The sequence below is a fragment of the Procambarus clarkii genome, chromosome 59 (genome assembly GCF_040958095.1).
Source record: "Procambarus clarkii isolate CNS0578487 chromosome 59, FALCON_Pclarkii_2.0, whole genome shotgun sequence".
In the NCBI taxonomy this organism is placed as follows: domain Eukaryota; kingdom Metazoa; phylum Arthropoda; class Malacostraca; order Decapoda; family Cambaridae; genus Procambarus; species Procambarus clarkii.
This window is the reverse complement of record NC_091208.1, coordinates 18,990,098-19,004,768: the sequence shown is the minus strand read 5'-3', so window position 1 is coordinate 19,004,768 and position 14,671 is coordinate 18,990,098. Positions and strand designations below refer to the sequence as shown.

General features: G+C 51.9%; 1 protein-coding gene across 1 annotated transcript in view; it reads left to right on the top strand.

The window, feature by feature from the left end:
* Positions 1-14,671, top strand: part of LOC123768120 (titin) — a 212,002-nt gene that overhangs the window by 109,726 nt on the left and 87,605 nt on the right. Inside the window, 1 exon segment of the mRNA XM_069306921.1 lies at positions 2-12,395. Coding sequence (XP_069163022.1) covers positions 2-12,395 — 12,394 coding nt within the window.

Genomic DNA, 14,671 nt, shown 5'->3' with positions numbered 1-14,671 from the left:
GGAACCAGAGACCACTAAGAGGAGACCAGGCATGCCAGGTGATGAAGAACCAGATGCTACTAAGAGGAGACCAGGCAGGCCAGGTGATAAGCAACCAGAGACCACGAAGAGGAGACCAGGCAGGCCAGGTGATGAGGAACCAGAGACCACTAAGAGGAGACCAGGCAGGCCAGGTGATGAGGAACCAGATGAGATCAAGAGGAGACCAGGCAGGCCAGGTGATGAAGAACCAGATGCTACTAAGAGGAGACCAGGCAGGCCAGGTGATGAGGAACCAGACACCACTAAGAGGAGACCAGGTAGGCCAGGTGATGAAGAACCAGATAGCACAAAGAGGAGACCAGGCAGGCCAGGTGATGAAGAACCAGATGCTACTATGAGGAGACCAGGCAGGCCAGATGATGAAGAACCAGATGCTACTAAGAGGAGACCAGGCAGGCCAGATGATGAAGAACCAGTTAGCACTAAGAGGAGACCAGGCAGGCCAGGTGATGAAGAACCAGATGCTACTAAGAGGAGACCAGGCAGGCCAGATGATGAAGAACCAGATAGCACAAAGAGGAGACCAGGCAGGCCAGGTGATGAGGAACCAGACACCACTAAGAGGAGACCAGGCAGGCCAGATGATGAAGAACCAGATAGCACAAAGAGGAGACCAGGCAGGCCAGGTGATGAAGAACCAGATGCTACTAAGAGGAGACCAGGCAGGCCAGATGATGAAGAACCAGTTAGCACTAAGAGGAGACCAGGCAGGCCAGGTGATAATGAACCAGAGACCACAAAGAGGAGACCAGGCAGGCCAGGTGATGAAGAACCAGAGACCACGAAGAGGAGACCAGGCAGGCCAGGTGATGAAGAACCAGAGACCACAAAGAGGAGACCAGGCAGGCCAGGTGATGAAGAACCAGAGACCACAAAGAGGAGACCAGGCAGGCCAGGTGATGAAGAACCAGAGACCACAAAGAGGAGACCAGGCAGGCCAGGTGATGAAGAACCAGAGACCACGAAGAGGAGACCAAGTAGACGAAGTGGTCAAACAGATGTAGTTAATATTAATAAAATATCAACAGAATCTTATGAAACCAGTGTTGTCAGTCGTTCAATTATAAGCAAAACAACTGCTACTGAAGTTTCGAGTCAGTTCATCGAAACCACCGAAGAATTAGAAACATTTAAAGATAAACCATTTAAACCAGAAATGACAGTTAAAAAACCTGGAATTAAACCAGTAAATGAAGAACCTGATATAGCAAAGAGGAGACCAGGCAGGCCAGGTGATGAAGAACCAGAGACCACAAAGAGGAGATCAGGCAGGCCAGGTGATGAAGAACCAGAGACCACTAAGAGGAGACCAAGCAGGCCAGGTGATGAAGAACCAGATGCTACTAAGAGGAGACCAGGCAGGCCAGGTGATGATGAACCAGAGACCATAAAGAGGAGACCAGGCAGGCCAGGTGATGAAGAACCAGAGACCATAAAGAGGAGACCAGGCAGGCCAGGTGATGAAGAACCAGAGACCACAAAGAGGAGACCAGGCAGGCCAGGTGATGAAGAACCAGAGACCACTAAGAGGAGATCAAGCAGGCCAGGTGATGAAGAACCAGATGCTACTAAAAGGAGACCAGGCAGGCCAGGTGATGATGAACCAGAGACCATAAAGAGGAGACCAGGCAAGCCAGGTGATGAAGAACCAGAGACCATAAAGAGGAGACCAGGCAGGCCAGGTGATGAAGAACCAGAGACCACTAAAAGAAGACCAGGCAGGCCAGGTGATGAAGAACCAGAGACCACTAAGAGGAGACCAGGCAAGCCTGGTGATGAGGAACCAGAGACCATAAAGAGGAGACCAGGCAAGCCAGGTGATGAAGAACCAGATAGCACTAAGAGGAGACCAGGCAGGCCAGGTGATGAGGAACCAGAGATCACTAAGAGGAGACCAGGCAGGCCAGGTGATGATGAACCAGAGACCATAAAGAGGAGACCAGGCAAGCCAGGTGATGAGGAACGAGAGATCACTAAGAGGAGACCAGGCAGGCCAGGTGATGATGAACCAGAGACCATAAAGAGGAGACCAGGCAAGCCAGGTGATGAAGAACCAGATAGCACTAAGAGGAGACCAGGCAGGCCAGGTGATGAGGAACCAGAGACCATAAAGAGGAGACCAGGCAGGCCAGGTGATGAAGAACCAGAGACCATAAAGAGGAGACCGGGCAGGCCAGGTGATGAAGAACCAGATACCACAAAGAGGAGACCAAGCAGGCCAGGTGATGAGGAACCAGATAGCACAAAGAGGAGACCAGGCAGGCCAGGTGATGAGGAACCAGAGACCACAAAGAGGAGACCAGGCAGGCCAGGTGATGATGAACCTGAGGCCACTAAGAGGAGACCAGGCAGGCCAGGTGATGATGAACCTGAGGCCTCTAAGAGGAGACCAGGCAGGCCAGGTGATGAGGAACCAGATAGCACAAAGAGGAGACCAGGTGACAAACCAGAAACCACAAAGAGAAGACCAGGCAGGCCAGGGGATGAAGAACCAGAGACCACAAAGAGGAGACCAAGTAGGGAAGGTGACGAGGAACCAAAGAAAACACTCACCAGACCTGGCAGGGAAACTCCCACAGAACCTACTATTGTGGAGCTCACCAAAGTGGACACGGAAATATCACGGAGATATGAGACGTCTATGACAGTCCAAATGACAGAAGATGTCTCTCATACTTTAGTGGAAGATTCCACACATCATGAAGAAATTTATTATTATGAAGATGAGGAATATAGAAGTAGTGAGGAATCTACTACTAGTGACTCGGATACCAGTGACACGGAAAAGAAAGAAAAGAGAAAGAAGTCACCGAAGATAAAAGTGCGTAAAGATGTTCCGCATAAGCCTCGAGACGTAAAGGATTTGAATAAGAAAAAGAGAAAAGATACAGAAAAGTTAAGAGAAAAACCAGAAAAAGATGAACCAGAACGTATTGTTGGCAGAATTCCTAAAGATCAGTCCTTAACAGCAAAGAAACCAAGTAGACCTGATAGAGAAGAGGAAATCACGAGGAAGAAGCCGGAGAAAGGTAAAGTTGAGTTACGCAAGCCGGAAGATGCTACCCGTAAACCTCTCGCTGACAAACAGGGAACAATAAAGAGGACACCAGATGACAAGAGAAAAGATGTGACTAAGGGTGATCAACTAAAACCCCAAAAGAGGAGACCAGGTGATGAGCCAGAGACCATAAAGAGGAGACCTGGTGATGAGCCAGAGACCATAAAGAGGAGACCTGGTGATGAGCCAGAGGGAATAAAGAGGAGACCAGGTGATGAGCCAGGGACAATAAAGAGGAGACCTGGTGATGAGCCAGAGACCATAAAGAGGAGACCAGGTGATGAGCCAGAGACCATAAAGAGGAGACCAGGTGATGAGACAGAGACCATAAAGAGGAGACCAGGTGATGAGCCAGAGACCATAAAGAGGAGACCAGGTGATGAGCCAGAGGGAATAAAGAGGAGACCAGGTGATGAGCCAGAGACCATAAAGAGGAGACCTGGTGATGAGCCAGAGACCATAAAGAGGAGACCAGGTGATGAGCCAGAGACCATAAAGAGGAGACCAGGTGATGAGCCAGAGACCATAAAGAGGAGACCAGGTGATGAGCCAGAGACCATAAAGAGGAGACCAGGTGATGAGCCAGAGACCATAAAGAGGAGACCAGGTGATGAGCCAGAGACCATAAAGAGGAGACCAGGTGATGAGCCAGAGACCATAAAGAGGAGACCTGGTGATGAGCCAGAGGGAATAAAGAGGAGACCAGGTGATGAGCCAGGGACCATAAAGAGGAGACCTGGTGATGAGCCAGAGACCATAAAAAGGAGACCAGGTGATGAGCCAGAGAAAATAAATAGGAGATCTGGTGATGAGCCAGAGTCCATAAAGAGGAGACCAGGTGATGAGCCAGAGACCGTAAAGAGGAGACCAGGTGATGAGCCAGAGACCGTAAAGAGGAGACCAGGTGATGAGCCAGAGACCATAAAGAGGAGACCTGGTGATGAGCCAGAGGGAATAAAGAGGAGACCTGGTGATGAGCCAGAGGGAATAAAGAGGAGACCAGGTGATGAGCCAGAGACCATAAAGAGGAGACATGGTGATGAGCCAGAGACCATAAAGAGGAGACCAGGTGATGAGCCAGAGACCATAAAGAGGAGACCTGGTGATGAGCCAGAGACCATAAAGAGGAGACCTGGTGATGAGCCAGAGACCATAAAGAGGAGACCAGGTGATGAGCCAGAGAAAATAAAGAGGAGACCTGGTGATGAGCCAGAGACCGTAAAGAGGAGACCAGGTGATGAGCCAGAGACCGTAAAGAGGAGACCAGGTGATGAGCCAGAGACCACAAAGAGGAGACCTCGCGATGAGCCAGAGGGAATAAAGAGGAGACCTGGTGATGAGCCAGAGACCATAAAGAGGAGACCAGGTGATGAGCCAGAGAAAATAAAGAGGAGACCTGGTGATGAGCCAGAGACCGTAAAGAGGAGACCAGGTGATGAGCCAGAGACCGTAAAGAGGAGACCAGGTGATGAGCCAGAGACCATAAAGAGGAGACCTGGTGATGAGCCAGAGACCATAAAGAGGAGACCAGGTGATGAGCCAGAGACCATAAAGAGGAGACCAGGTGATGAGCCAGAGACCATAAAGAGGAGACCTGGTGATGAGCCAGAGACCATAAAGAGGAGACCTGGTGATGAGCCAGAGACCATAAAGAGGAGACCTGGTGATGAGCCAGAGACCATAAAGAGGAGACCTGGTGATGAGCCAGAGACCATAAAGAGGAGACCTGGTGATGAGCCAGAGGGAATAAAGAGGAGACCTGGTGATGAGCCAGAAACCATAAAGAGGAAACCTGGTGATGAGCCAGAAACCATAAAGAGGAGACCAGGTGATGAGCCAGAAACCATAAAGAGGAGACCAGGTGATGAGCCAGAAACCATAAAGAGGAGACCAGGCGATGAGCCTGAAACCATAAAGAGGAGACCAGGTGATGAGCCAGAAACCATAAAGAGGAGACCTGGTGATGAGCCAGAGACCATAAAGAGGAGACCAGGTGATGAGCCAGAGGGAATGAAGAGGAGACCAGGTGATGAGCCAGAAACCATAAAGAGGAGACCAGGTGATGAGCCAGAGACCATAAAGAGGAGACCTGGTGATGAGCCAGAGACCATAAAGAGGAGACCTGGTGATGAGCCAGAGACCATAAAGAGGAGACCTGGTGATGAGCCAGAGACCATAAAGAGGAGACCTGGTGATGAGCCAGAGACCATAAAGAGGAGACCTGGTGATGAGCCAGAGACCATAAAGAGGAGACCTGGTGATGAGCCAGAGACCATAAAGAGGAGACCTGGTGATGAGACAGAGACCATAAAGAGGAGACCAGGTGATAAGCCAGAGACCATAAAGAGGAGACCAGGTGATGAGCCAGAGACCATAAAGAGGAGACCAGGTGATGAACCAGAGACCATAAAGAGGAGACCAGGTGATGAGCCAGAGGGAATAAAGAGGAGACCTGGTGATGAGCCAGAGACCATAAAGAGGAGACCTGGTGATGAGCCAGAGACCATAAAGAGGAGACCTGGTGATGAGCCAGAGGGAATAAAGAGGAGACCAGGTGATGAACCAGAGACCATAAAGAGGAGACCTGGTGATGAGCCAGAGACCATAAAGAGGAGACCTGGTGATGAGCCAGAGGGAATAAAGAGGAGACCTGGTGATGAGCCAGAGGGAATAAAGAGGAGACCAGGTGATGAGCCAGAGACCATAAAGAGAAGACCTGGTGATGAGCCAGAGACCGTAAAGAGGAGACCAGGTGATGAACCAGAGACCATAAAGAGGAGACCTGGTGATGAGCCAGAGACCATAAAGAGGAGACCTGGTGATGAGCCAGAGGGAATAAAGAGGAGACCAGGTGATGAGCCAGAGACCATAAAGAGGAGACCTGGTGATCAGCCAGAAACCATAAAGAGGAGACCAGGTGATGAGCCAGAGGGAATAAAGAGGAGACCAGGTGATGAGCCAGAGACAATAAAGAGGAGACCAGGTGATGAACCAGAGACCATAAAGAGGAGACCAGGTGATGAGCCAGAGACCATAAAGAGAAGACCTGGTGATGAGCCAGAGACCATAAAGAGGAGACCAGGTGATGAGCCAGAGACCATAAAGAGGAGACCAGGTGATGAGCCAGAAACCATAAAGAGGAGACCAGGCAGGCCAGGTGAAGAGGAACCAGAGACGACAAAGAGGAGACCAGGCAGGCCAGGTGAAGAAGAGCCAGAAACCACAAAGAAGAGACCAGGTGATGAGCCAGAGACCATAAAGAGGAGACCAGGTGATGAGCCAGAAACAATAAAGAGGAGACCAGGTGATGGGCCAGAAACCACAAAGAGGAGACCTGGTGATGAACCAGAGACCATAAAGAGGAGACCAGGTGATGGGCCAGAGACCACAAAGAGGAGACCAGGCAGGCCTGGTGAAGAAGAGCCAGAAACCACAAAGAGGAGACCAGGCAGGCCAGGTGATGATGAACCAGAGTCCACAAAGAGGAGACCAGGCAGGCCAGGTGAAGAGGAACCAGAGACCACAAAGAGGAGACCAGGCAGGCCAGGTGAAGAGGAACCAGAGACCACAAAGAGGAGACCAGGCAGGCCAGGTGAAGAGGAACCAGAGACCATAAAGAGGAGACCAGGCAGGCCAGGTGATGATGAACCAGAGTCCACAAAGAGGAGACCAGGCAGGCCAGGCAAAGAGGAACCAGAGACCACAAAGAGGAGACCAGGCAGGCCAGGTGATGATGAACCAGAGTCCACAAAGAGGAGACCAGGCAGGCCAGGTGAAGAGGAACCAGAGACCACAAAGAGGAGACCAGGCAGGCCAGGTGAAGAGGAACCAGAGACCATAAAGAGGAGACCAGGCAGGCCAGGTGAAGAAGAACCAGAGACCACAAAGAGGAGACCAGGCAGGCCAGGTGAAGAGGAACCAGAGACCATAAAGAGGAGACCAGGCAGGCCAGGTGAAGAAGAACCAGAGACCACAAAGAGGAGACCAGGCAGGCCAGGTGAAGAGGAACCAGAGACCACAAAGAGGAGACCAGGCAGGCCAGGTGAAGAGGAACCAGAGACCACAAAGAGGAGACCAGGCAGGCCAGGTGAAGAAGAACCAGAGACCACAAAGAGGCGACCAGGTGATGAGCTAGAGACGATAAAGAGGAGACCAGGTGATGAGCCAGAGACCGTAAAGAGGAGACCTGGTGATGAGCCAGAGACCATAAAGAGGAGACCAGGTGATGAGCCAGAGACCGTAAAGAGGAGACCTGGTGATGAGCCAGAGGGAATAAAGAGGAGACCAGGTGATGAGCCAGAGACCGTAAAGAGGAGACCTGGTGATGAGCCAGAGACCATAAAGAGGAGACCAGGTGATGAGCCAGAGGAAATAAAGAGGAGACCAGATGATGAGCCAGAGACCATAAAGAGGAGACCAGGTGATGAGCCAGAAACTACAAAGAGGAGACCAGGCAGGCCAGGTGAAGAGGAACCAGAGACCACAAAGAGGAGACCAGGCAGGCCAGGTGAAGAGGAACCAGAGACCACAAAGAGGAGGCCAGGCAGGCCAGGTGAAGAGGAACCAGAGACCATAAAGAGGAGACCAGGCAGGCCAGGTGAAGAAGAACCAGAGGCCACAAAGAGGAGACCAGGCAGGCCAGGTGAAGAGGAACCAGAGACCACAAAGAGGAGACCAGGCAGGCCAGGTGAAGAAGAACCAGAGACCACAAAGAGGAGACCAGGCAGGCCAGGTGAAGAGGAACCAGAGACCATAAAGAGGAGACCAGGCAGGCCAGGTGAAGAGGAACCAGAGACCATAAAGAGGAGACCAGGCAGGCCGGGTGAAGAAGAGCCAGAAACCACAAAGAGTAGACCAGGCAGGCCAGGTGAAGAGGAACCAGAGACCACAAAGAGGAGACCAGGCAGGCCGGGTGAAGAAGAGCCAGAAACCACAAAGAGGAGACCAGGCAGGCCGGGTGAAGAAGAGCCAGAAACCACAAAGAGGAGACCAGGCAGGCCAGGTGAAGAAGAACCAGAGACCACAAAGAGGAGACCAGGCAGGCCGGGTGAAGAAGAGCCAGAAACCACAAAGAGGAGACCAGGCAGGCCGGGTGAAGAAGAGCCAGAAACCACAAAGAGGAGACCAGGCAGGCCGGGTGAAGAAGAACCAGAGACCACAAAGAGGAGACCAGGCAGGCCAGGTGAAGAAGAGCCGGAAACCACAAAGAGGAGACCAGGCAGGCCGGGTGAAGAAGAGCCAGAAACCACAAAGAAGAGACCAGGCAGGCCGGGTGAAGAAGAACCAGAGACCACAAAGAGGAGACCAGGCAGGCCAGGTGAAGAAGAGCCGGAAACCACAAAGAGGAGACCAGGCAGGCCGGGTGAAGAAGAGCCAGAAACCACAAAGAGGAGACCAGGCAGGCCAGGTGAAGAAGAACCAGAGACCACAAAGAGGAGACCAGGCAGGCCAGGTGAAGAAGAGCCAGAAACCACAAAGAGGAGACCAGGCAGGCCGGGTGAAGAAGAGCCAGAAACCACAAAGAGGAGACCAGGCAGGCCAGGTGAAGAAGAACCAGAGACCACAAAGAGGAGACCAGGCAGGCCAGGTGAGGAAGAACCTGCTTTTATTTCCCGAACTCCCACAAGAAAGAGCAGTAAACCTGGGTATACTTTACCAGAGTATCCAAGCAGAAGAACTGATGAACCTGAAACTGGAGAATCAGAAAAGGTGGTTGGTAGGAGACAGATTAAAGTGAGCGATAAGGAACCAGAGACTCCGAGGAGGAGAAAACCAAGTAGGCCTGATGACATAGCACCCAGGAGAATCGAGAGAAAGACAGACGTACCTGATATCAAAGATGTTGAACGGGAGAGAAAACCCAGCCGGGTTAGTGACTACGCCAGGAAGCCTGAGAAGCGCTTAAGTAGCACGAGCTTAGATAGGAGTGATGTTGTTTCTAATAGAAGGTCACCATTCTCCAGAAGGGGTCCTACCCCAGAGCCAGATGACCGTTTGCGTAAAACGTCGAAGCCCAGAAAATCATCTGTCGACTCTGGCCAACCTCGTCGAAGGACGTCGAGTGTGGACATGGAGAGTAGGACATACAGCATGCAGTCTTTGTCAGGGGTGTCTACCACTAGCTCTGTCCCCAGTTACATGCGCCCCAGAGGCGAGTCGTGCAGCTGCCGGCGCCACACCCCAGAGAGAGACATTCACGAAGTGGAAAATTCCCTACTCAATGCTTACCAATACACTCGCTGCACGAAAAAAATCACAAAGCCACCTGTAACTTACAACTACACCTACACTGTAATGCCAGATACTGCTGGTGGTGGCAGTGGAGGATTGTATTCAATTTACTTTGGTCCGAAAGATAGGCCTGTACCTCTTGATGCAGGACAAACCCAGGGGCATGTGCCCCGCTCATCACCGTCTCGGGAGACACCTGTCCATGTACCAATTGATCGTGTACCAGGTGATTCAACAGACATTCGGCCAGGTGAACCCACAGATCGTCGACCAGGTGAACCCGCAGACCGTCGACCAGGTGAACCCACAGATCGTCGACCAGGTGAACCCGCAGACCGTCGACCTGGTGAACCCACAGACCGTCGACCAGGTGAACCCACAGATCGTCGACCAGGTGAACCCGCAGACCGTCGACCAGGTGAACCCACAGATCGTCGACCAGGTGAACCCGCAGACCGTCGACCAGGTGAATCAGCAGACCGTCGACCAGGTGAACCAGCTGACCGTCGAACAGGTGAACCCACAGATCGTCGACCAGGTGAACCAGCAGACCGTCGACCAGGTGACTGGTATGTTGAAAAGAGAGAACCAACAGACCATCGACCAGGTGAACCCACAGATCGTCGACCAGGTGAACCTGCAGATCGTCGACCAGGTGAACCAACAGATAGTCGACCAGGTGAACCAGCAGATCGTCGACCAGGTGAACCAGCAGATCGTCGACCAGGTGAACCTGCAGATCGTCGACCAGGTGAACCTGCAGATCGTCGACCAGGTGAACCTGCAGATCGTCGACCAGGTGAACCAACAGATCGTCGACCAGGTGAACCAACAGATCGTCGACCAGGTGAACCAACAGATCGTCGACCAGGTGAACCAGCAGATCGTCGACCAGGTGAACCAATAGATCGTCGACCAGGTGAACCAACAGATCGTCGACCAGGTGACCCAGCAGATCGTCGACCAGGTGAACCAGCAGACCGTCGAACAGGTGAACCAGCAGATCGTCGACCAGGTGAACCAGCAGACCGTCGACCAGGTGAACCAACAGATCGTCGACCAGGTGAACCAATGGGTCACCGACCAGGCGAACCAACAGTTCGACCAGATGAACCAGCATATCGTCGACCAGGTGATTGGATTGTATATGGAGATGAACCAAATGCCCGTCGACCAGCTGAACCAACAGACCGTCGACCAGGTGACTGGATTGTCTTAGGGGACGAACCAACAGGCCGTCGACCAACTGAACCCATGGATCATGAGCCTGGTGAACCTAAAGCTCGTCGGCCAAGTGAACCAATGGATCGTCGACCAGGCCAATCAACAGAACGTCGACCAGGTGATTGGATTATCTATGGAGATGAACCAACAGGCCGTCGACCAGATGATCAAATATACCGCCGACCAGGTGACTGGTATGTTGAGAGACAAGAGCCATCAGATCGTCGACCAGATGAACCAGTAGATCGTCGACCAGGTGAACCATCTGACCGTCGACCAGGTGAACCAACAGATCGTCGACCAGGTGAACCAACAGATCGTCGACCAGGTGAACCAACAGATCGTCTACCAGGTGAACCAACATACGGTCGACCAGGTGAACCAACGGATCGTCGACCAGGTGAACCAACAGATCGTCGACAAGGTGAACCAACAGATCGTCGACCAGGTGAACCAACAGATCGTCGACCAGGTGAACCAACATACGTTCGACCAGGTGAACCAACGGATCGTCGACCAGGTGAACCAACAGATCGTCGACCAGGTGAACTAACAGATCGTCGACCAGGTGAACCAACATATGGTCGACCAGGTGAACCAACATATGGTCGACCAGGTGAACCAACAGACCGTCGACCAGGTGAACCAACAGATCGTCGACCAGGTGAACCAACAGATCGTCGACCAGGTGAACCAACATATGGTCGACCAGGTGAACCAGGAGATCGTCGACCAGGTGAACCAACAGATCGTCGACCAGGTGAACCAACATACGGTCGACCAGGTGAACCAACTGACCGTCGACTAGGTGAACCAACTGACCGTCGACCAGGTGAACCAACAGATCGTCGACCAGGTGAACCAACAGATCGTCGACCAGGTGAACCAACAGACCGTCGACCAGGAGAACCAGCAGATCGTCGACCAGGTGAACCAACATACGGTCGACCAGGTGAACCAACTGACCGTCGACCAGGTGAACCAACATACGGTCGACCAGGTGAACCAACAGATCGTCGACCAGGTGAACCAACAGATCGTCGACCAGGTGAACCAACAGATCGTCGACCAGGTGAACCAATAGACGGATCTCCGGGTGTGAGAGAGCAACATAAGGGGACAGAAACATACGGTAGACAGCCGTGGGACGGGCTTCCGTTCTCCACCATCCGAGAGCTTGATGTACGCGATGTTGACACTTGCCAAAATGAATTTGTCATTCGTAGGTCCACACGGGACACAGAGACACACACAGACGATAGACAGATGACTAGCGAGACGGTTGCCTATCACAGTAGTGTTGGGCCGGATGGGCGCCCCCTGCGTGGGCCGGATGGGAGCCCCCTGCGAGGGCCGGATGGGAGCCCCCTGCTTGAGCAGTCAGGCTTCCCTGGTGGTGGGGTGCAGGGCACTCTACATTACCATACGTCTGGGCGTCCCATGCCTGATGGGGTATCCAAGGAGGCATGGATTGGGTATGATCGAAGAGACGTTGGTGAATCTCGAGTTTACGACGTCCACTCAGACATCCGGACAATAGGCACTGACGACAGGTACAGTGGTGGTGACGAAGGTTCCCTCCAGTGGAGACACGTGACAGGTAGAGAGCCGGTTACCAGCGACGCCAGAAGCGACTACATCACCTACAGGCATGACGGTACAGGTGAAGTCGTAAGCGACCATACTGCAACCACTTTTGACAGACGACCCACGCACGAACAGGCTGGGTACGTCAGGTACGGACACGATGGCGAGGGGTCGTGGCGTGTCGTTGGCGGCCAAGATGCCCAGGTGGCACTCAGCACCTTGGAGCGGGAGCAGCAGTCGGCCAGGGAGTGGCGTAAGTGGTCACTTGTTAGCTGGCATCGCAGGTGTGGAGGCAGACACGCACCTCTTGCCACCATGTTCTGCATCGCCACCATGCTTTTTTTGCGCGCCCCTAACCGCCTTCTTAACCAAGCCTTCAGACTCTGTCCCTGGTGCGAGAGAGACCACAACAACCAGGACGCGAAAGTGTTACAAATTACTCATAACGAAATGTTCTTTCCCCCCTCACAGAGACGTCGTCACCCACTTTCCCCCCTCACAGAGACGTCGTCACCCACTTCCACCATTGTCTACCAGTCCTTGTACAGATATTTTTCAAGGTTTATGGTTATTATTGACAATTCTTCTCTCTAATATCAAGGAAATATTTACTGTGTAGCTGGTCTAACACTTGCAAGACCTGGAGGGGTTGACACTCCTTCTCTTGGACAGGTCTGCTAAGGTTGCGGGATGCTCTACCACCTCTCTCACACGTCAGCACAACATAAGTTTACAGTTTACAGCACAGTTTACATCAGCCAAGATTGATCAAGGATTTACGTGCTTACTTAAGGAAACTTGAACATCTTATCATGGATGGCGGCTTTGTCTGCATTTCCTAAGCAGTTTATGAGCGTCTAAGCTTAGCGACCCGAGGATATTATATCAGACGTCCTTGTAGGTCTCCGGCGGCACTCAAGAATTGTTTATTAAATGCAAAATGAGCCGCCGTGATTGAAGAAAGATGAAGAGGTTTCGCCAGTGGGCATGTAGATGCTTGATAGATCCAGGCTGCCCTTGTAACTTGGTGACACTGTGCATGGTTAACGCTGCATGAGGGCGGAACATTATGAGGTATACATGCCAGGTGAGGCAGTGAGGCCTCCTCACCTGGCCCCCGACTCCCAGTACTACCACCTCATCCTTGACTTGCTGCTGTCTTCTTCTCTATCACCTCCATAACTGAACTCACCCCCTCACTATATTGTTCACACCACTCACTATATTGTTCACACCACTCACTATATTGTTCACACCACTCACTATATTGTTCTCAGTACTCACTATATTGTTCACACCACTCACTATATTGTTCACACCACTCACTATATTGTTCACACCACTCACTATATTGTTCACACCACTCACTATATTGTTCTCACCACTCACTATAGTGTTCACACCACTCACTATAGTGTTCACACCACTCACTATATTGTTCACACCCCTCACTATATTGTTCTCACCACTCACTATATTGTTCACACCACTCACTATAGTGTTCACACCACTCACTATATTGTTCTCACCACTCACTATATTGTTCACACCACTCACTATATTGTTCACACCACTCACTATAGTGTTCTCACCACTCACTATAGTGTTCACACCACTCACTATAGTGTTCACACCACTCACTATATTGTTCACACCACTCACTATAGTGTTCACACCACTCACTATAGTGTTCACACCACTTACTATATTGTTCTCAACCATCACTCTATTGTTCTCATCTTCAGCCTACTGTCCTTACCTTCACCCTGGTTTCCTCAATCTGGTGTCTTGATGGACGATTGATTGATTGATAAAGATTAAGCCACCCAAAAGGTGGCACGGGCATGAATAGCCCGTAAGTGGTGGCCCTTTTGAGCCATTACCAGTATCAAGAGCTGATACTGGAGATCTGTGGAGGCGCGACTGCACCCTGCGTGACGGGAGATGTCTCCCGTAGCCTTAATGGACATACTTACCCCCATAATATACACAAGGCTGGTCCTGCGTGGCCCCCATTCTCCTACTCCATAGGGGTACACACACACACACACACACAGTGTTAGTATACGTCGCAACTAGTGACCTTAGTGTCCTGTCCCTCCCCGCGGGCCTCCACCTCCAACACTTACCGTCCCTAGTCTCCCCATCGTGGCGTGACACTACACACTTGGATTATCTTCATTATTCACTGCAGCCGCCTCCATGCAATAGGCAGCGACGCCATTCTCTGCCTTTGGGTGGAGGCTCTAGCGCCCACCCTAGAAATGGATGCATGCGACGCCCACCCTTGAATGGCGTCGCATGCAATAGCCAGCGACGCCATTTTCTGCCTTTGGGTGGGGGTTCTAGCGCCCAGTAATTGGTTTCCCTATCTTACCCACCCACCTGTGGAGTGATGTTCACGGTCCTCTCTCAGCTCTGTCATGGGGCTCTTCTCTCTCACTCCCATTATGGGGGTTCCTTCCCTTGCACACACTGCCATTGTTGTTATGTGCGAGTGCACACGTCACAGAGGTATTTGTGACGTCA